General features: G+C 48.7%; 1 protein-coding gene across 1 annotated transcript in view; it reads left to right on the top strand.

The window, feature by feature from the left end:
* Window positions 1–11,330: 11,330 nt before the first annotated feature.
* LOC117746272 (nck-associated protein 5-like) overlaps window positions 11,331–21,392 on the top strand; it is a 62,450-nt gene continuing 52,388 nt past the window's right edge. The window contains exon 1 of the mRNA XM_034555313.1: window positions 11,331–11,405. Coding sequence (XP_034411204.1) covers window positions 11,377–11,405 — 29 coding nt within the window. The 5' untranslated portion in view covers window positions 11,331–11,376. The remainder of the gene's footprint in view (window positions 11,406–21,392) is intronic.

Raw genomic sequence — 21,392 nt, 5'->3', positions numbered from 1 at the left:
TCAAGTCAGTAAATTGCGTCTGCACGTGAGCACCCGGGCCTCGTGGGGAACCGTGCAGCTTTCACTCACGCCGTAAAACCGTCAGACATAATGCCCCACCGGCCAAAGATATAGCATCGCTATAGAGTCCCGCCTTAAATCTGGGCTTTAAATACGCTCTTACTCCACGTGACAACAAGCACGCTGCATTCTCTGCATTCCTTGTGCACTGAAGATTATCCCAGCAGCCTGTCATTAGGAGGAGAGGGTCTACATGATGACAACACCGACTCAGGCGGCTTTTGCTTCACCACCCCAGACTCTCACGAAGAAGGTCCCCCTTTGTGAGGTAGCCGCGGTCATTATGGGATCGTGTTGCTAATGGTCTTTCGGAGACGGACGTTTCACCCAGAGTGCTTCTTTCTTTTTTTTTCGTCTGAATTGAGAACTAAATAGTCACACGTTTTTTCTTGGAGTGAGAATGAAGTATGGTTCTGAATTTAATAATGCACAAGGCCTCGCTGCTGCTGATGCCGAACGCCACCATCTCTGCTGTTGGAGCCAACAGTACATTTAACTTTGGGAACTTAGCTGTGCGCTAATGGCTTTCCAGCTTGAGTGTGAGTGGCCCTCTGGCTGCGTGCTGTGGCACTCGGAGATGAGCAGATGGCCGCTGGGCTCTGTTGTTCAACACTGCTACTGGTGGCTTTCCAAACGTGAAAGATTTATTGCACTGGTTAAGTCCAAATTAATGATGACGACGAGAGGATTAGAATAGTGGAAAAGTTTGACAGGAATTGGAACGTGCTGTTCGGCATCGATCTGTTTTGGCGTCGGCCCTCTTTGCCTAATGGTCACCCGGAGTGCCCTTGACCGGCCACTCGGTAGGATGCCTGGGCCTCTGCCACGTTCAGCTGGCATCAGATGTGAGATTATGTCTGTTGATTGCTTGCGGTGGGAGACACAAAACAACTGCACTTGTTGTATTTAGACCAGAAAACTTGTGCTCGTGGACATCTGGCCTTGTGTGAGTTTGCTCCCTAGGCCACAGGTTAATAAAAGCTCACGTGGTGATGGCAGACGTACTTTAAGTCCCCAGAGGTGGGTCACGGAGAGGTCAGAATCTGCCTACGGCAAATAATTAGAAGTTCTTGAGCTACGTTAAAGGCTTTCAGGTACACCGTGACCTGTAAATGTATCGTATTGTGTGGAGAGGCTGTTGTTTGTTGTGTTGCTGGTTCATGATTGCATTATATGATGACTGTTACTGTTATTTTTATCCACCCCGATCCACAGAAATTCCCCAGAAATATGCATTGTTTGTTTTGATACGTCTCCAAAAGCCGCATCTACACACGGACCCAACTGTCATTTACGCACATGCTGATGTTTCATGTTCACGATGTAACAACAGGGGTCCTCGCAAAAGATGCTGCAGGCACCGTGTTTGTGATTTGCTTTCTGGTGTTTTTTCTTCAAAATAATCTGTTTGTGTTTCACGGATGGGCTTTATTTATCTTTGCCATCGACTAATGAGAGAACTGAGATTACAACAGAGACACAGACATGGTTTTATTTTGGGTACTTTCTGGTCCAAACAGAGGGCAGAGAAGAAAAATGGCTCCCATATACTAAGTTTCCTCGCAGACTGAGATTCCAGGACTCGTGACCTCTTCATGGGAATCCCCATTATTCAATTACACTCTGCGGGCACATGACCAGACCATCTAGAAATCAATGGAGAGCATCTGTCCCAGTGAGATAACCGTTTGAGCTGTCGAGCTAACATCTAATTCATTAGTCTGGGACGTATATCGCACTGATCCGACAGCGTTGAGTCACAACTGGCTGTGTTATGGACTATGTAGACCTCAGATGTCTGAGAACCCAGATGGCTGAGGTGCATATGTGGCCTGTTTCTTACAGTTGCACTTCCCCCCCCCTTCTGCTTTATGGAGTCGGACCACAAAAAGACAAATCATTAGGCCGTAGCCAAGAAATCCTGACATCTGTTTTTCTCATTCTGCTCTTAGCGTTAGCTCATTCAGTGCGCGCTGTAACTCAGTAGCGCACGTTTTGCGAGCGTGGGCTATTCCCAGCTGACATCGCACAGCTGGGCTCGCTCCAGCCATTACCGGGAGCAGCTTCTGGAGTTACACGGCGGGCGAAAAAGAGAGACCGAACTGATTAATCACACCTTTTTTCAAAAGCACTTCTGTTCTGTTCTTCACACATCTATGAAAACAGAGTGGAGGAAATGCCCAGGGCAGACCCGGTTTCACAGGGTCACCGTTGAGGCCGATGCTTGACTTGAACCTGTATTCAGTGTGAGCGCCTGCACTCTGAAAAAAACTCTTGTTAACGTTTGTCTTTTCTCATCTCTCCCTGGCAGGAATACATGGACGCCAACAAATGCATTGACGAGCTTCTCAAACAGCTCGACGAGGAGCGACGAAATGTCCGAAGGTAAGAGGCTCCTTAGATGTTTTGGGCAGATGTTTTATTGACGAAGGGCATCAGCAGCTGCCGGCAATCCATTCCCGACCGCGGGCAGCAGAACAATGTTGTTTGGTTTTGAGCTGGAGACAAGCTTTGTACGCCGTTCTTGAGAGATGCTTTTTGTGCTGGAAGCACACTAAAATGTGGCAGACAAAAGGGGAGACTCTGGTCCCAGTGTGGGGTTGACTGGGGGCATTTCTCATGGAGGTCCTTCGGAGCACATTGGCCCAACACAATGGGAATGAAGAGCTTATGGAGATGCCAATCTAATGACCTTGTCCCCCTCCGTGCTCCTATCTTTCTCGCCCTTCCAACGACGCACTGCCCCATAGAAAAAGAGAAGAGACAATTTTTTTTTACTTTACCCTCTTTTGTGCAGCCCTCTCTCCATCTCAATGGAGCTGTATTCCCCGGTCTCAAAGTAATTTTCCCCCTGAGTGAGCAGAGAGGGGCTGGGGGTTGGACACCAGGGTAAAGGGGTCTCATGGTGGGCCGGCTGGGGATGGGGGGGAGGTGGATGACCACTGACCATCCCCTTTACTAGGCCAGGGCAGCCCTTTAATAAAGGAAGTGATGTGTAAAGGAATGACCCTCCTGTCTATGTCATCCCCACCCCTCTTTATAAGAGCGGGGAGCCATCTTTGGTGACACCCGGAGTGACCTAATGGCCACTTAGAAAGACCAAAGTGTCTGTGGAGGGACTGGCCTGTGTTTGGGCCAGAGCACCAAATGGTTTCCAAGCCATGAACTTGCAGTGACTCCTGTTGATTGGTGGGTCCGTCTTACCTACTATCAGCCCAGTAGTTCATGTTTTACATGAAGCTGGATTTACTCAGGAGTCCATCAAGTGCTAAATATGGAGACCAGTACTCAGTAGGACTTCTGCACAGATGAGATGCAAACACCGAGCCACTGTGAAGAAACCAGCACGTATTCAGCCGCCTTCAGAAACAACACGCCACCAGGAAGGATTTGTACTCATTTTATTCAATTCAGAGTGTCGACAGTGATAAATGACTTCACAAAGGCTTTTGTTAAGCTAAAACATAGACAGAGAGTCAAACAAAGCCCCGCCCCCTTCCCCTTATTAAGCAGCATCTCACGATGCTATAGATGCGCCCCGCCACCCCTCAGAATATGGGGCCCATCAATCCGTCAACAGGAGAAAGAGAAGCCTGTGCATTCCCCTGGTTCTCTGCATCCCTTCTTCCTGACCCAGTGACCCACTGCATTCATGTCTCTCATTGTAACACATTATGGGGTAGTTTCACACTGGTGAAGTACACACATTTGACAATCATGACTTCTTTTTAAACCAGACTACATTTCGTTACTAATGAGATGTCGAGTATCAAACGAACATGCATCTGTGTGCTTTATCCTCATTAAAAGGGAGCTTCAGAGCCTTAAAAGAATGCTCCTTGAACTATATAAGACCTTTTAATAACATAAACACAGTAAAGATAGTTTTTTCTGTTTTTGATTGTCTGTCAGAAGCATCTGCTGCACCCTGAGCATCCCGTGCACAGACGGTCCCTCGCGTTCAATCGCAGCCTCGCTGCTCGATGAAGCACAAAACCCCAGTGGGATGCTGGCCGGGCTCTCCTGCTCCCTCTATTCAATGCGACCACGTCCTTGACAGACGGAAACAAAAGCTCAGCAGCACAGTGTCAACATCAGATGGAGCCAATCCCAATTTGGCAGCGTTTGATGCGGCGTACAGTAGGACGCCAGTTATTCAGCGTTTTGTTTGCGGTCATTTAAGTATGATGAAATGTCTCTGTTTTTTTTAACGTTTACAATATCATTAGTGGCGGCTCTGAAATGCTGGCGACACACAGCTCCACGTTTATGGAAAATATTGTTTATGACAGACTTGTGCTGAGTGACAGACTTGCGTAGGAGGGACATATGGATGTTCTACAGCGGTAAAAAGTGTGACGGGCGGGGGGTGGGGGGGTAGTTTGCATGACCTCGCTCTGACAAGCTGCTGTGTCAAGGCACCGTGTAATCTTCCCTGTGGATTAAAACAATGGAGATTAGATTCTCATTCTCATTCTCCCAGCTCTTGATCTGTCACTGTGCCGAGCTGGTGTTTCCCTGGATCTTCCTCCTGACCTTGTTTTCTGGGGGTTGAGCATGTCCAGTATCGGGTCACATGACCCAAGGCCGGCCTCACCTGCCGCTTTCTGCCTGCCGAAGCAGATGGTTGTCTGTGACCCCCTTCCACACCTTGGAGGGCAGGGAGGGTGGCCGGCAGAGAGCGGGCGGGGAGGGGGAGTCTGGGGATCCACGCGGCTTTATTGGACAGGTTGTGTGGAGCAGGAGTCTGCAGCTGCAGCCCCAAGCCGAAAGGACATTAGGAACGACATCTGCCGATCAATAAGCTATTTGTCATGTTGGGAGAGCAACGGCGCCTTCGAAAGGCGGCCGAGAGTGGAGGTCAGATGAGATGAGCGCTGATCAGAGGGATTATAGCTAATAGGACTTTCTTTGTGGAAGTGAATTTGCGAGCGATAACTTCACTAGTTTTGTGCTGTATCCGCTCAACATTTTCTGTCCATTTATTCCTTTGCACAACGTTGGATTTTGGATTGTGAATTTGAAAGCGACTGTCAAAACCCGACTGTACGTTTACTTACAGTTTACTTTTAATGTATGTCCTTCCCCCTTTTAGTCTTTTGAATGACCTCATCCCGACATGTCCCCAATTGTTTCGGCTTTTAATATCACAGAGCCACCAATACAAATGGAAACAATTGTTTCAACTTAGGTTTAAGACTTAAAAAAGGAAAGTCTCCAAAATTAGCCAGTTAGGGGAACACTGATGGAGGAAAATGTCCTTGTGTGTGGGGGGGTGGGGGGGTGGGGGGGGGAACCACAGGAGCACGGAGCTGGGAAACAGCTTTACAAATGTGGACCTCGCTGATGTTACTAAAAGGCATATCTGGCCTCAAAGACGCCTGTGTGCTGCCGGCGGTCTGCACGAGATGAAAGGCTGTAATCCCCGGCTGAAGTATGTGGTGAGGCCCGCTCCGTGGATGAGGAGGCGGACGGCCTCCCGCAAACCCTCCAATGCCCCGAGGGTCCGCCGTCTCGCTTGGGCGAAGGGCCGTGCATTTTACAACTTTAATTGGATAAGTTGACCGGTCTAATGCAATAATTTGATCACGCTAAGCTCCGAGGAGATCTAATACAGTGTATTTGTGTGCCCTCTGAAGTGAATGGCTTCGCCTAATCCATCCATTAGACGTCACTTTACGGCCCGGGAGTCCAGACTCTGTAATATCTCAAAGATAAATAAATCAATACGTGAAACCTTCCGACACGGGTGAGAATCAGTGGGAGGGTTTCCTCAACATTAAAATACGCACCGCAGTAGCAGCTACCATCTAGCCGGCTTGTTAGCATGGAGCAGCATCTTGTTAACTCCCTGAAACAATTAGTGGAGGAGGTGACTCTGCTGATGCCCCCCGTGACACGAGTCCACGCCTGCATCTTTATCTGGGCGAAGATTCACTGAGTCCGTCTGGGCTTTGGACGCACTCGTCTCCCGAGTCCCGTAAAACGGCGAGCGCTCCTGATTCATGCGCCGAAAAGTCCAGGCTCCGGCGAAAATACATGCATCAGTTTTATGGAGCTTATGAGAGGAAAAGGTTAATCGAATGGGTTAATGACGCCTTTTACTGATGCTCCCTCAAGGTCGTTTCGTAGCTGCATTCCCATGCACACTAAGAGCCCCCCCCCCATCTTCTCCACATATCACTCACCATAAGCCTGCTTCTTTTCTGGTGCATTCAAGGTTAAGTGTAAAGCTAAGCAGCTGTCTACTACTCTTATTTTTGGAGAAAAGCATCATACTTACCGTACTGGTTCTAGCCGTTCCCTGCAGATCCAGTGTTGTAATCAACACGTTTTGTTGGTGGTTTCACAACATGCATACGCACTGTTTTATAGGACTCGGGACACGTATTCTTGGCATTTGGATTGAATGGGGTATTATCTGCATTCCTAGAAGCAATTAGCTGCGTTTAAGTCTTGCGTAATAGCCAATTGTGCTAAGTGAGTTCTCAGGCACTAATTTGAATGTCTTGTGCTGTCGGAAAAGCAGTTTTATTATCTATTGTTTGAGAATATTACATTGTCAGCTGAACGAGGGTCCGCACAACATTCAGGTCTATTAACTTCCGTTGAGTTCCTCTCCACTTTGTGCAATGAAAAGATTTGTTTGGAGAATGAGCTCTGCCTCCTTTTGTGCTCCTGAAAGCGTGACGATATTTTGACTAAGGGTTTTGGAAAACATCCTCACGTGAAGATAAGAACCAGTTTGGATCCGTTGATGGAACCCTCGTGGTTTTGCCTGCTGGAAGTCACAATGGTTGCATCCATTTGTGACTTCCAGCAGGTTGTCGTATGTGTACAGATTGTAAAGCCCTCTGAGGCAAATTTGTAATTTGTGATATTGGGCTATACAAAATAAACTGAATTGAATCCACGCCGTCTACCTCCAGCTCTTTGGAAAACACCCTCTCGTCTCTCCGAGGAAACAGGAAGAGCTGCGAATGTGTGAAATTCACAACATTTCAGTCACAAGACAGTGAGGAGTGATGCTTTATGCAATCAGAGGGTGCATTTCTGCCGCTGTGGGGTCTCTCAGTAAAAACAAAGACAAAAAATGGACTTAGCGAAATAAGTAAATGCGAATGGAAAAAAGCCATAAAGCGAGGACCTCCGTGTGACGGGAAACAACAGGCTTCTGTGATTGTAAAAACGTGTTGTTAATTTGACTGGAGCTAACAGTAGCACTAGTGTGAGGTAGCGGATACCGCTGACATTAGTCACGCTGTAATCGCCCCATTTGTTTACCATAATCACACAAGGAATGCAGGGAAATTATTTTTCTCCAGATTTACCAAAAGATTAATTAAAGATTAAGTCCAGGAGCGGTAATCCTGCTCGATGAGGAATATCTCGCCCGCAGACGATGTCTCTCCCTGCTCCCCCCACGCTTGCCAAATGAAACATGACGGAGGTGCATTATAACATTCATTGTATTACACTCTTCCTGTTGCAGCACAGAAGTTAAATGACACACACACACACATGACCCGTCATGTGATATGCATCGGGCCTGTGTCGGGTAAACAACACGCTGCCCCCCCTCCTCTTCCCAAAAAGAGTCTAGCCATGTTGACAGCTAAATATCTCCTGGATGGGTCGCACTCACCCACAGCACCTCTGATGTGCTTCCAGATGATTCCACACCCCTCACTTTGCCTCAGTCGTATCAGACACTCTAGAAGCACGTCTAAGCTTAAACACAGCGTGCAAGCTAATCTGTCTAGGAACACACACCTAGACACCCCCCCACACCCCACACCCCACACCCAACCCCCCCTCTTCTCCCCCTCCGGTCACTCCTGGTCGCCCATCTGAGATCAAGCTGCGAGGGATACATGACGCTGGGGCCCCCAGACAGGATGTTTGTGCATTCATATACACAGAGCAACAAAGTACTCCTTCTTGTTTACTTTTTGAGGGAATGTTTGAAATACTATAATTTTTCGCCCCACTACATTTATCTGACATGTAACCTTTAATAAGCTCTTAAAAATATGATTAATTGCAAAAGATTAAACTAGCCGGCGGCTTAAAGCGATTGGTTTTAGCTCCATCTGGAGCAGCTACATCATCAACATGCTTGCCTGTTAGCGTATCAATAATTTAACGCACTGAAAGGGGCCAGAATAAGTGTTTTTTACACCAAACATATCATTGTGATGAAATATGGACCATGAAGTCCAGCTTGAATAATACATAAAAATACAGCACGATGAAAAGATTTCTGGGGTCATTTTCTCACAAAGGTTGTTGATGTTTTTCAAGTTAGTCTTTTAATTTGTCCATGAAAAATAATCAAATACACGAATGTGCTAAAATCCTTCCACAAATAACCCCCCACAAATACAATTTACATAAAGTAACCGGATCCAGTAATTTGCCGTTTCTGAATTGCTACTTTCACTTCAGTAAAGGATCTAAATACTTCTTCCACCACTGCACACACACTCCCACAACCGAGGCTGCTCTTCACCGCAGTCCAAAGGTGCTCACACTCGCACGTGCACGCTCACGCACTCGCGACCACAACCACGAGCATCCCTTTCCCTCAGACCTCCCTGCACCCCATTACAAATCCATATCGACCCGCCGTCCCTCCAGCAACTGTCCCAGCACCGTCCTGCCCCCCCCCCCTTCCTCCCTGAGGAATGCTAACCTAGCCTGAGTGTGTGTGTGCGTGTGTGTGTGTGTGTGTGTGTGTGTATGTGTGTGTGTGTGCGCGCGCGTGTGACAGTGGTGGAGCCGGACTGGCTGTGTGGGCGGCCGAGTGTTTCCAAACAGTGGAATCTGTCACTGACACCCCTGGCAGAGCAATAAGCAGCACCCTAATGAGCTCAGCAGATCACTCAGCACGCGGGGCCGACACACACGCACACACACGCGCGCGCGAGCGTACACGCACACATGCACACGCTCACAAGCGCATGAATATTACAAATACAGACTTGTATACAATGTTATAAATGGACATAATTATGGTTGTGAGAAGCTATACGCACCCACACATACACTCTATGAACACACACTCCTGCACATTTATTGTGATGCATGCGTGCACAAAGCCATGCATTACATATGATTGTAAAAACACACGTACACACACACACACACACACACAATGTCGACTGTCATTATGAAGTTAAAGTGGGAAAGAGGAGAGTTCGACTCTCGGACACAAACCGCTCAAATTGATCGAATCAGAATGCCCTCAATATTTCTTGATTACGTCGCGTGTTAATGCTGACTCAGGCGTCCATTTGTCTTTTTTACCCAACGTGCACAATAGTGTCTAATTGGTGACCACCTGCTCTCAGAATCAAATCACCCGCCGCTCTGTATTCAGATTTCCCCGAGAGGCAGCTGCGCTTATGATAAACACAATTATGCCGGCAATCACGGCTTCATGAATCTTTTTCCTGAGTTTTACGATGACAAACGGGGAACGTGGCCGCCGGCACCTGATGACGAGAACTTGACAGGATGTGTCATTTTTTTAAATATGTGTATGATCTCCCAGCGTGAAACATTCTACCTCCACCCCCTGCATGTTCACGCTCCACATATCCCCTCAACTTGAACCCCCCCCTCCCATCTCTTCCGTTCTCCAGGAAACTAATTTTCTCACATGGTTAGTGTCATTGTTCATTTAGGACATTAGTGACAGTGAGTGTGGGGCGAAGTGGCAGCGATGGCCCAGGCTCTAAGTCAGCACTGTCCTTTCTTTCCCCTCTTGAACTGAGAGCTGCTGTCACCGGGACCCTTTTAATTCCCCCTTTTCACCCCTCCGGTGCCCGCCCCCTCTCGCACTGGTCCTATTGGGGAGCAGACAATAGAGTGTGTCCCCCCCCCCCTTCTCATCTCCCTCGGCCCTCGCGGGCGTCCTGCCTGGTTGAGGGCTGTGGCTTCCAGGCTGCAGTTTGTCAGCCATTCAGCTGAGACTGATTGTGATGGCGGCAGATGGGCTCCGTCACTCGGTCCAGACCCCAGCACTTCTGCCTCCGCTTTTAATTCCTTTTCTTTTCTTTTTTCCTTCTCGCTGGCTTTCAGATTCTGTTCTTCGCTCCCTTGATCTTGATCTCTTCCTCGGTCGTCCTTTGTCACTCTCTCTTTCTTTCTTTTTCTTTCTTTCTTTCTTTCTTTCTCATCCACGCTAAAAAGTGCAGCCGGTGTTTTCACATTTACCCACAGGAGGAAAAGCGTTGGCTTTGTAAGAATGAGCGCGCCAAAACTGAGCCACAATGATCTGTTTTTACATCAGGGCTTGTCATCTTAAACCTACACGTTTTCTTTTATTTCCAATAACTTTCCAATATGCCATTATGGAATTCACTTTATGCATGGATTGTCCATGTGGTGCAGGATCATACATCACACATCACACATCCTGTCCCTCTCTAGGATAGCAGGCTCCAGCTGGGCGACACATCATACATATGGAGGAAGAACTCTCTTCTTCTTTTTGCCTTCTGATGTCCTCTTTCTGCCCTTTTTGTCACCTCGTCGGCGTCTGCCTCTGTTCTAAATGAGCCCAGTTAGTACGACATCACAAGCCTCTTTCCTCTTCACGTCCCCTTGTTGGCGTTAAACCCCCTCAACACTGTTGTCACCCCCCCCCCCCCCCCCCCCCCCCCCCCCCCAAAAAAAAAAAACCTCCTCCTCCTTCGTACAAACCCCCACCCCAACCTCGCTTCTCCTCCCCTGAGGAAAGAGCCACCTTCAGAGAGGCAGCGGAGCAGCCGTCTCCCTGAACACATGTTAAACGTCCTGCAAGCCCGAGGAGGAGGGACGCAGTCACAGAGAGAGAGAGAGAGAGAGAAATATTCTGAACAGAGATAAAGCCAGAGGCGGGGTGGGGGGGAGGCACACAGCTCTGTGTGTGTGTGTGTGTGTGTGAGAGAGAGAGAGAGAGAGAGAGAGAGAAAGCATAGTGCAGAGGGAGAGTGTGTGCAGCGAGAAGGAAGCGAAGAGGAGAGGGAGAGTCAATGCATGTTGCCAGATTGAGAGAGACAGGGAGGGTGGAGGACAGACGCGGCGAGGACTAGGAGGAGGAAAGGGAAGCAAGGATTTCGAGTGCTTGAGGGAACGTAGGAAAGAGGAGAGAGAGAGAGAGGGAGAGAGAGAGGGAAGGGGAGGAGAGGAGAGGCAGGCAGGCAGGAAGGGAGCAGTGTGGAGGCAGGCGGTGCTGCATTGTGGACGTAAACTTTATCATCGGAGGGATCACTGGTGAGCAGCTGGAGAGGAGAGCGTGCCGGTGGATTACCAATGCGTGTCCTCTGAATGCACCAGGATGCTGCATCTCCACCCGGGTAAGAAGCGCACATGACAGGACGGACCGGCACTGTTTCTTCTGCAGCTGCAGCGTGTGACCGTCTGGATGAGTGGCTGTTCTTGTTCGGGGATGTCCTGGGTGTCCTTTCATGTGTGCCGTACTTTGCCTTTTGTCAGGAGAATAAATGCACACTCAGCTTTTTGCTAGCACCTTTGAGATTTCTTCTTCTTTTTCTTTTTTTGTGCTCACGGCTGCACCTCCTTCTGTCGTCTTCTACTTTTGTCCCGAGCAGCAATTTTCTTAATAATCCCCCAGAGGAGGGACCATATTTCATGGCAGCATTGTACACATGTGCAGGAGATTATCTCAGGTTTTCACTGAGTCCGATTAGCTAGTTTGGGGGGGGGGGGGGGGGGGGGGGGGCCGCGTGTCCTGTTGCTAGTGGCAACAGTATGTGGATGGGGCTCCGTAAAGCACTTTGATTCTGATTGATAACAGAAGGAAATGGAAACCCGTCGTTTAGGAGGTAAAAGAATTGGACATCGCAGGGGATTTGCATGTGCAGGAATGCATGTTTCTTTCTTTCCCACTGCTCCTTTTCTTTCCTCACACTCCCTCTCAGGCAGATTAAGATTTTCTACCCGGCCCACTAATCCCACACCAGAATGACTGGTGTTGAACTGGGTGTGGATACAGCTAAGTGGTGGGGAATATGGATTATGGGGGGCCACTCTGTTATGATCAGCTTCTCTGCAGCTCCTTATTAATGTGGCGTGAAGTGCTGCAGTAGAGTGTCCATATGTCAAAGTCACAGCGGGTCAGGGGTCTTTCCTCTTGGAGTCAGCCATATATACGGGACACGGAAAGAGGCTAGGATGCTGGCAGCCCACGCAGCAAGGAGGCCAAATGTAGGATGCAGGACACTGGATATTTTTAGCTGGGTTTGTTATCTCTAAAAACAGAACTCCAAGGGAACATGAAAACGAGCGCATGGGAGGTATCATCGCTCTCTTGCTGCTGTTGTCAAAGTGCCAGAGAGAAATGCCAAACAGTCTATTTTTTTTTTTTATCTGGTGCTTCCCAACACAAGAGCAAAAAATAGCATCTTCCATGTGGTGGATTAGTATTGGCACACATCAAGCCTGAGTAAAAAAATAAAGTAACTTTTTCAGTGAGATGTCTATTTGCATTATTCACAGTCCCATAACATCCAATTGCACTACTTTAAAAGGGCACATCCCCCGAGAGGTGTTTCTTAGCACTTTACTAATGTGACAATTTATTATTAGACTGACCTTTTTATACAGAAATGTTTTACTGTGGGAAACTGGAAGTCAAACTCACAATATCGCCATTGTAAGCGCCCCAAATTATGACTTTACATCAACAACAAGCATGTGACTCATAAACCCCTTATGACGTGTTTTAGCCCTAGGATCCTCTGACATGGGGGGAGGGGGGGGGGGGGGGGGGGGGGGGGGGTAATGCAACGCATCCCATCGTGCACTATTTGAATCAGTCGTGCTTATTCTCACGTGTTTTGAATTGTGCAGCAGCAAACATCATTACTGTACGTCCCAACGGCTGCAGTTCAGCCATCGTGGTCCAGTTTCTATTTGGACGTTGTCCATTTAAAGCCTTCGTAGGGAGCGGAGCAGCAGCCGCTGATACCCTCCACCACCAGGGCAGATGTGTCACTGCAGTTGGGCAGTCTGAAACCTACCTGGGGATTACTGCGTAAGCGGATTGCCAAGAGAAGGGATTTGATTTTATAGAATTAAAACTGTAATTCTCTGCATCCCGACAACGCCGCAGCGCAACCATTTCTCCACGTTATTATTCTCCCCTTGCCGCCATCACGCGTCATACGTTTTAAGCACATTCGAGGCCCACGTGTTCTTGGAAGCTGTGTGACGCCCAAGCAAGTCCATCTATTTCCACCAGGGGGGTGTGGAGGGGGGGTGCACTGGGATGTTTTGGACGCATTACTAAAGTGATGATCATTACCTTAAACGCCAGCCCAGTCATCTTAATTAACTTAACGGAGACGTGTGCCTTTGTGTTCCCTTCCATCCCCTTAAAACTCTTGTCCGTCACTTTGCCTCGCACTCCTCTACATCCGATCACTCCTCCCCTTTCGTCTCCTCCCTGTATGTGGCGCTCTGTATTTGGTGACCCTCAGCTAGCATATTGGGTCTAGGTCAAACTGAATTACTGAGGAATGTTCCCCCGTTCAATGGCCGGCCCAGTGGGCCCTCAGCATGGGAGCACTTCCCCTTCATTGACAGCCAGGGGACTTTCATTTTGAAAGGGGGGGGGGGCTCCTTCCAGACAACTTTCCCATGTAATTCCCGCTGGATCTGCAGAGTTTGCTGGTACCGTGGAGCCGTCGGCCAAAGCAACCGGTTTAATGATGTGTACGTGTGAGGCACATCGGGACCTCGCCAGCCCGAGCCCTGTTGAGCCGCTCTGCCTCTGTGACTGCAGGCCATCCAGCTCAATTAAGGCTGCTTTGAATGCATTCCTGCCCTTAGTCTGCTCTACATTTATCTTCCCCCACGAGCAGCACGTGAGAACTCTAAAGAGAGTCCTGCACAGCTCCGCGAGGCTAGTATGGACCTGTTTTGTTTTTTGTGCAAATGCAGCAAACAAACATAAATAAAGGATTCTGACATTTTTCCAGGTTGCACATTTTGTGATTCAAAGAACACATTGCTTTCAAACTGAAAGCTCATGCTTTGCGCTCCAGAAAAAGTCAGATGTCTTCTCTCTGTGAACTTGGAGTAATGTCACTCAGGAAAAAAACATAAAGTTTAATGGTCCGACACAATTTATGACCAATAAAGGGGCTTTTATCAGTCAGTGGCTTATTGCATGCACTGACTGTTTTGCCTGGAGACAGAGCTTTGTCCAGACACCCTCGCTGCCTGTTAAGTGATGTCATTAGAGACGGAGCATTTTTGTGGTTTCTAAATGGATGAACTCGCTCCATGTGAGCTCAGCAAGGTGCGAAGACTGGCTGTTTTTGCACTTATGGTTTTTTCAGTCAGAACTGAATTAAAATAGTATTTCTCTTTGTCTGCCAGCAGACAATAACTTTAGTTTTCCCCCATTATAAAAGCTTTTGTTCGTATCTCGCGTATTCAGTTTCAGTTTTTTGGAAAAGAAGAAACTTGATTTGTTTTTCTAGGTCACGGCGCCGCATGCCAACAGTTTACAAGATAATACGGTGTTGTCCTTGTTTGTTACACGGCCCTCCCTCTGACACACTTTCCCCGGCGCATGCAACTCGCAAGTTTTTTTCGAGATCAAAAGCAGTCAAAACTACTTTGCGAGCACTGTCTCCTGTTTCATATTTCTCTCACCGATGCTTTCGGCGGAGCATGTGGGGGGGGGGGGGGGGGGGGGGGTCAGCATCGTATTTGAGGTTGGGGAAACGTCAACAAGCTTCAGCTACGCACTGTCTTGGCTGTAAATCAACGGATAACATTGGGGGGAAATATGCAGGACCTCATCCAGTGCAGCTGGACATGGATGGAAGCTGCTGCAGGAGCAACTCCTGTCCAAACACCCTCTCTTGTTCTATTTAACTTCTTTTAGCCTCTTGGTCAATCTCTGACTCGCTTGGAGTGAATAACAATCAGGGCAGTAGCTTTCAATTACTTTATTACCAGCATGCCAGAGTGCCAGAACGGGAATTCTATGGCAATATTCTTGTAACTGAAAGTGCACGGAGGGGAACGTATCTTTCAATCTGCACCCTTCAGGGAGTAGAAATGTCAGCCGCCTGTCAAGGGAATGAAAGGCAAATATAAAAAAGGGATGCAACACATCAAATTGAACCCCTGACTTCTGTCTGCAGCTCCAAATAAGTGCATGACTTCTGCAGCAGCTGCAACTTGCACTCAGGGTTATTGCAGCAGTGGAGATGACCGACCCGTGGGTTTGAGTGCTCCTGTTTACCGTACCTTTTGTTTCTTTTGTGTGTGTGTGTGTGTGTGTGTGTGTGTGTGTGTGTGTGTGTGTGTGTGTGTGTGTGTGTGTGTGTGTGTGTGTGTGAAGCGGCCATTTGTCTGCCTCTGTAAAGGGCTACTGTTTGCCCGCCTCTCTAAAAACGATGTGTTGACAGCCGGTGTAAAACACCCCGGAGCCTTTGCACACGGCCCCCATGAGTCAGCAGAACCTTCCAGCGTTATGGTACAGTAGTAAATATGAGTCCCTGTTCCCTAATGACTGCCAACCAGGCCAGCCAGGGCGTAAAACCCAGAACAATGGATGAGACGTGTGACTTGCTAAAAGTATATACGTTTTACCACTGAGCACGTCAAGGTGCCTGAATTAGCGTTTGATTTTTATTAATAAAGTACCTGAGCTTCACAACAGCAGGCAAGCACATGTTTTGCACCTATGGGCACATTGTTCAGTTCCAGTCTTCTGTCTTCAACCGACCTCCTGACAGGAAGTGGGCTCGACCAATGGGCTTGTTTGCTCGACCAATGGGCTTGTTTGGCGCTCAGTGCAGCGCAGCGTATCGTCGAGGTTTGGTGAGGGTGTGTATGCGTCACCGTCTCCGACGACCTTTGCAATCCACAGATGCCTCTGGGGTATGTCAGACACCCTCTCCTCCCACACCATTCCCAACATTGTGAAATGCTGTGTCAGACCATTTTCGTCTAGTTCATTCCCAGCACCTCGCCGTTATCATCCTCCTGTGCATGGATCTGCCGAGACCTTTAAATGGATATTGGCAGAATTCCCGATTTCGGAAAAGAAAACCAGTCTTCGTGTCTTAGTGCAGCTCACAACACACTGGTTAACTCCTAAATCATGAGGTAATTGCAGCTACCGGATTGAAGGGAGCTTTACTTAAACTCAATTATGTGTCAGAGTGTGTGATTCAATCGAGGCAACCATCTCTGGAACGACTTAAGCACACGCAGAGGATTATTACCTGAGCTGGTTCTTTTGATGAGCTGGATTTCAAAACAAGGTTCTCTTGCGAGGGGTGAAACTCTATCTGGGGAACCGCTTCGTCACATCTGCCTCCATCGTACTCTTTGGTCCTCTCAGTTCGGAGTCATCTCTCTTTTATGATTGTGGACATAAAAGATTCAAAATCGTGTGAGTGTGTTTGCATGTCTCCGCGCAGTGTTTGCACGTGTGTGTTCATGCGTGTGTTCGCGAGTGCCTCTCGTGTGTCGGCGTCAAGCTCCGTCCTCGGTCTTCACGAGCGCCGCTGGCGAGTGAACCCTCCCGGCAGGCAGACAGGCGGGCAGACAGAAAGCGGCCATTTTTTTTAAAAGCACATCTGCTCACCCGCCATGTTTCCTCTTCGTCTGGACGTGGGAATGCGTCTGTGGCTCGGAAACAATTGAGGCCAGGTCGCGCGCTCGCAGAACGAGGAAACATTTCGGGAGACAGACAGTCAGCGCCGGGGTAATCCACATTCCTCGGCGCTCGGCGGGAGTCTCGGAGGATTCCTCATGTCTGATTTCTTGCTGCTTCAGAAGTTCTCAGATCCAGTGCACGCGTTTGATCTGCTCTCGGCCTACAAAACGATGCACTTAAACCATTGCCCTCACTCTGATTTTGCAGATAACCCCCCCTCCCCCCCTCCTACAGTGTACGATTGCACCCATCAATCGTGTGCTCTGAGATCATTCAAGTCCCTCCCGTCAGAATAAATACAGTATCGGTGCGCCGGTGTAATTAAGATTCTCCCAGAGCGCTGATGTTATCACAGAGAGAAAGGATAAACAACCCAGAGCATTCAACGTGCTGTTGACTTTGGATAAATCCTGCTAATCGCAATCATCTCAACTCGTTTGCCTGCATTACTCAGCGCGGCGCACACTTGTCCAAACAAAGGCCCAAAACACGCCTCCACACATTATAGAAGCAGGCATGAACGGGGTGGGGGTGGGGGGGGTGGGGGGGGTGGGGGTGGGGGTGGGGGGGGGGGGGGGGGTGTTTAGAGAACCCACATGGTCACGTGACATGCTGGTGTCCAAAACAGCTCTTTTCCGAACAACTCTTGTGTCGTAGGACTGTGTTCGTCATCGACATGCTTGCATTTTTCATAGTTCGACGTTTGATTGCGATCCGACGTACTCGAGGTGAAGTATATTCTTCTCGGCAAAAAGAACAAAGTCCCTTTTGGTGGAGTAAAGACATTTCAAGGCCACGTGGAACAAGGGAAGGCATGTGTTCTTTGTTTCTCTGCTCGCAGCAGAACCTCATCACATTTCACCCCGTCAATAATTGATGGTCTGCCGTGGCGACGGCAAAGCTCATTGTGCCGGGCCGGATGGGCGGGTCGGGGGCGTGCGGGCTGCCGACATGTGGCTCCTGTTTCTTCTGCTGCCCTCCGGTTGAAGGCGGGGTTCGTGGCGGGAGGCGGGAGGTCAGCAGCCAGCTGTGGGTCAGGCCACCGTCCGGCATCTTGCCGGTGATTGATTGGACCCTCCTAATGCATCGGGACCGACTGAACGGTCACAGATGTGCGAGCCCCGTCCCTCAGTCGCCTGAAGCCGTGTTTACACTGCGGGCGCATTCTGACGCTGTCTCTGTGTGTTTGGGGGGTTTTGACCCCAGAAAGGATCATTCAAATGTTAAAGAAACAACACTTTGATGATGTCGCATGTGATGACAAAACAGGGACTAATACAAGACGGTGAGGTTTGACCTGATGTCTGTTTAAAAAGAATGAATGTGGCACCAAAACTAGAGTTTTATCTAAAAATATAAACATGTTTAGAGCCTCAAGTGGACAAAGCCATCTCTCATCCTTCATCCCAACCTCCCGGCTGTTGCAACTCTGTTTCCCAGTCAGGCTGGGGCTGGATGTTATAACTTATCAAACGCCTCAGTGAGCTCATTGTCCCACACTGAAATATTGGATGGGTGCAGAAGGTTACATAACGCGAGCGGATTAAGGACGGGAAAGACCGGTCCGGAGTCGGTGCCAAAAATGTAGCCAGAGTCCCTCTGAACAGGATGCCCTATGTGGGCCACGGGGATGCCGTGCGTGTCAGGGCTCTTAACCCAGCAGGAGTGCAGACGCTAATACATAAATGCATGGCCGCTCCGCTCTCATCCAAACATTTATGCATCCCTGCCGACCACTCTGTGTACATCTGCGGTTCAGAGCGATTGAAATGTTTAGCTCGCCGTGAGCCTCCATGACAATACTGGAAAGACGGTTTGCATCTTTTATACATCCTGATGCGTGTGTTTACGCCGGTACGCGTAACTGCTGCAGGGCGATGCGGTGTTTCATCTGTTCACATACACAGAGGGGAGATTAACCACACTTGATAATAAGATGGTGTACAGCACTGGAGGGAAATAAGAAACCTCTCTTTCATTATGTGCTTAACAGCAAACAATGTACAATGGATTAAACCACCTGTATGCGGGAGCCGTGATAACAGTGATGAAAACACAGCTAAGCGTCTGTCTCCCACAATGCAGTTCAAAGCGCACAGGTCCAACGTGTTGGCTCAGGTCGGCGAACGCTCTCGCTGTGATTGATCCTCCCTCGGCCGTGACAGATCGTGTCTTTGCACGCCGCCATAGCGCTCCGAAGCAAGGAGGAGGAAGCGCGAGCCGGGTTTGCACGCCCGTCTGCAGCGAGGATGCATGTGTGGAGGGAACACGGCCGCTGTCACGATCGCTGTCTGCCTCGCTTTCAGAGGAAGGGATGTGGAGCTTTTGATGCTGCCCGGATTTGCATTTGAAAAGATTTTTGAAAGGTCTGTGTGTGGGTGGACAGCAGATGGCGTCAACTAAAAAGATATCAGAAGGAAACTTGTATTTGTATGCTGTGTGTTTATGTGTAACATTGCTGAACACGTGCAAAAACCTTCACTTGTGAAAAACCTTCACTTGAAAGCTTCAATGAGTACGTTCCAGGTGTATTCTTACGCGTGACACGCTCTTTCCTTTTGCTGCATTACTTGATGCATAGAAACAATAACACCAGAGAACATGCATGTGCGTGTGGGACAGAGGGGAGGGGGGGGGGGGGGGGGGGGGGGCGGCTGTCAGCTGGTTTGGCTTGCTCCACTGAAGGCTCGGCGGGGGTGAAGGCCTCCGGTGCTATCAGGTGATTCCAGGTCACTGAGAACTGCTGGAGGTCCACGTCGACACTGCTCCTGATTGGCCGCTGGAACTTACTTTGCCGAGTTTTAGGAGGAGGAGGAGGAGGAGGAGGAGGAGGGATGTATACACGGTCAACTGTCAGCTTGTGCTTTCATCACATGCTCGGATGTACAGCATGAAGGCCTGTGGCCTGAAATAATTCCCTTTTAGTCCCATTCAAGTGTGCATTCAGCATATAGAACACACACATACTGTATATATACACTCAGCTAGAGCTTCTGCTTCTCCTTAGCAACACGTGATTATTACGGAGACATTACTGGTTGCATATTTATGATTTTACGTCCACATAAAGTTTTGTGTAATGTGGAAAAACTGTTGGCCGAGCCGTCTTAACTGCTCGTGTCTCTCGCCCAGACTTTATTAGAGTGATGTCATGTTGCCAGATTTCACTAATCACTTTGCCATTAGAAATGGAGATAATTACTTGGGTCCAAATGCGTCTCACAGCTGGCGAGAGGGCCGCCACGAGAAGCTGGCCGCCTCACAAAGACGACTGAGAGATGGAGCGCAGGGGATGTTTGTGTTGGGAAAAAATTTAGACATCAGCATTGTAAGACTTTGTTGACAATAACGGATTGTATCAAAAGTCTACTGTAGGTGATATTCACTGATTTTGGATCAGTACTTCAAAACATCAGAGCTATCTTTTCCCCCCCAGACACCATTACAACATTGGACATCTCCATGCAAATTAATAACTCAAAGTGGAATATATCGCTCTAGACATCTAAAAGAGAATACAGATTACTTTTATCTGCACTCGATCAAATATCACATCATTATTACAAGTCAGTGCCAACTGGACGCGACTGTCTCTGGTGAGCATCTCGCACTAGAATACTGTTTTGACTACTGCTTGTGCCAGTTACTATAATTATATTTGTCAAATTGCTCTATATTTGGCGATAATTTTCCCCAGGCTCAGTTGGCTCATGCTCCGTTGCTCCTGGAACATGCCTGTGCATAAGTGGCCTGAAACTTAACCCCTCGCAGGGCTGACGCTCAGCCATAACACAGACTGGAGGAATGCCAGGCCTGGTCCTGTTAAGCAAAACAATATCTGCAGTGAGATGATCCAGAGAACCCCCCCCATTACTCATTTATCTTCTCCAGGTAGTGTAATACTTTAAAACAGAGTGTCGTAATCAGAAGAGACACATTGTGTAACTGGAACATGAGCGTATTAGTCAGTCTCAGGTGTGGAGCATGCCGTCACACACACACACACACACGCTGACATTCTTGCCAGCGGTCATACACACACACACACACGCATGAACAGCACCTTGACTTGAATGCATGTTCCCACACCCACATTTATGAATGCACAAACTCCTCACATGAGCCCAAATGTAAGACACACGCACACACACACACACACACACACACACACACACACACACACACACACACACACACCGAGTCTCGCAGCCTTGCTTGACTTCCTTTCCGGATTTGTCACTACCACACCGGTTGTTTCCCAATCGGCGTGCCAGGCTCTGCCTGATTCAGTCTGGTCCCATCGGTGGCTCCCAGTATGATTTCTTCAGTCCAGACGGCGGATTCATTCGTCAACCAAACCTCCCCAGCTGCCTCTTAATCACCTGTTTGGTTTCTGAGACAGGTAAGCCGCTCAGAAACAACGACGTCTTGTCAAAGGCGACGGGGAGATGTTAGGCGTGAGTTATTTCGGGGGCTGAGAGGAGGTTGGCGAGGGAGCTTTGGGAATGCGCCACTGAAGAAATGTGAAAAATGTGCAGGTGATTGTGATTACTTGTGGCTGTCTGCTGCATAGACTCCTTTTATTAGGTCCCGTGGCCCCTTATTAGGTGGCTTTGTGAGTGTGATGTATTATTGT

The sequence above is a fragment of the Cyclopterus lumpus genome, chromosome 2, assembly GCF_009769545.1.
Source record: "Cyclopterus lumpus isolate fCycLum1 chromosome 2, fCycLum1.pri, whole genome shotgun sequence".
NCBI lineage: Eukaryota > Metazoa > Chordata > Actinopteri > Perciformes > Cyclopteridae > Cyclopterus > Cyclopterus lumpus.
This window is presented reverse-complemented; position numbering and strand designations above follow the sequence as displayed.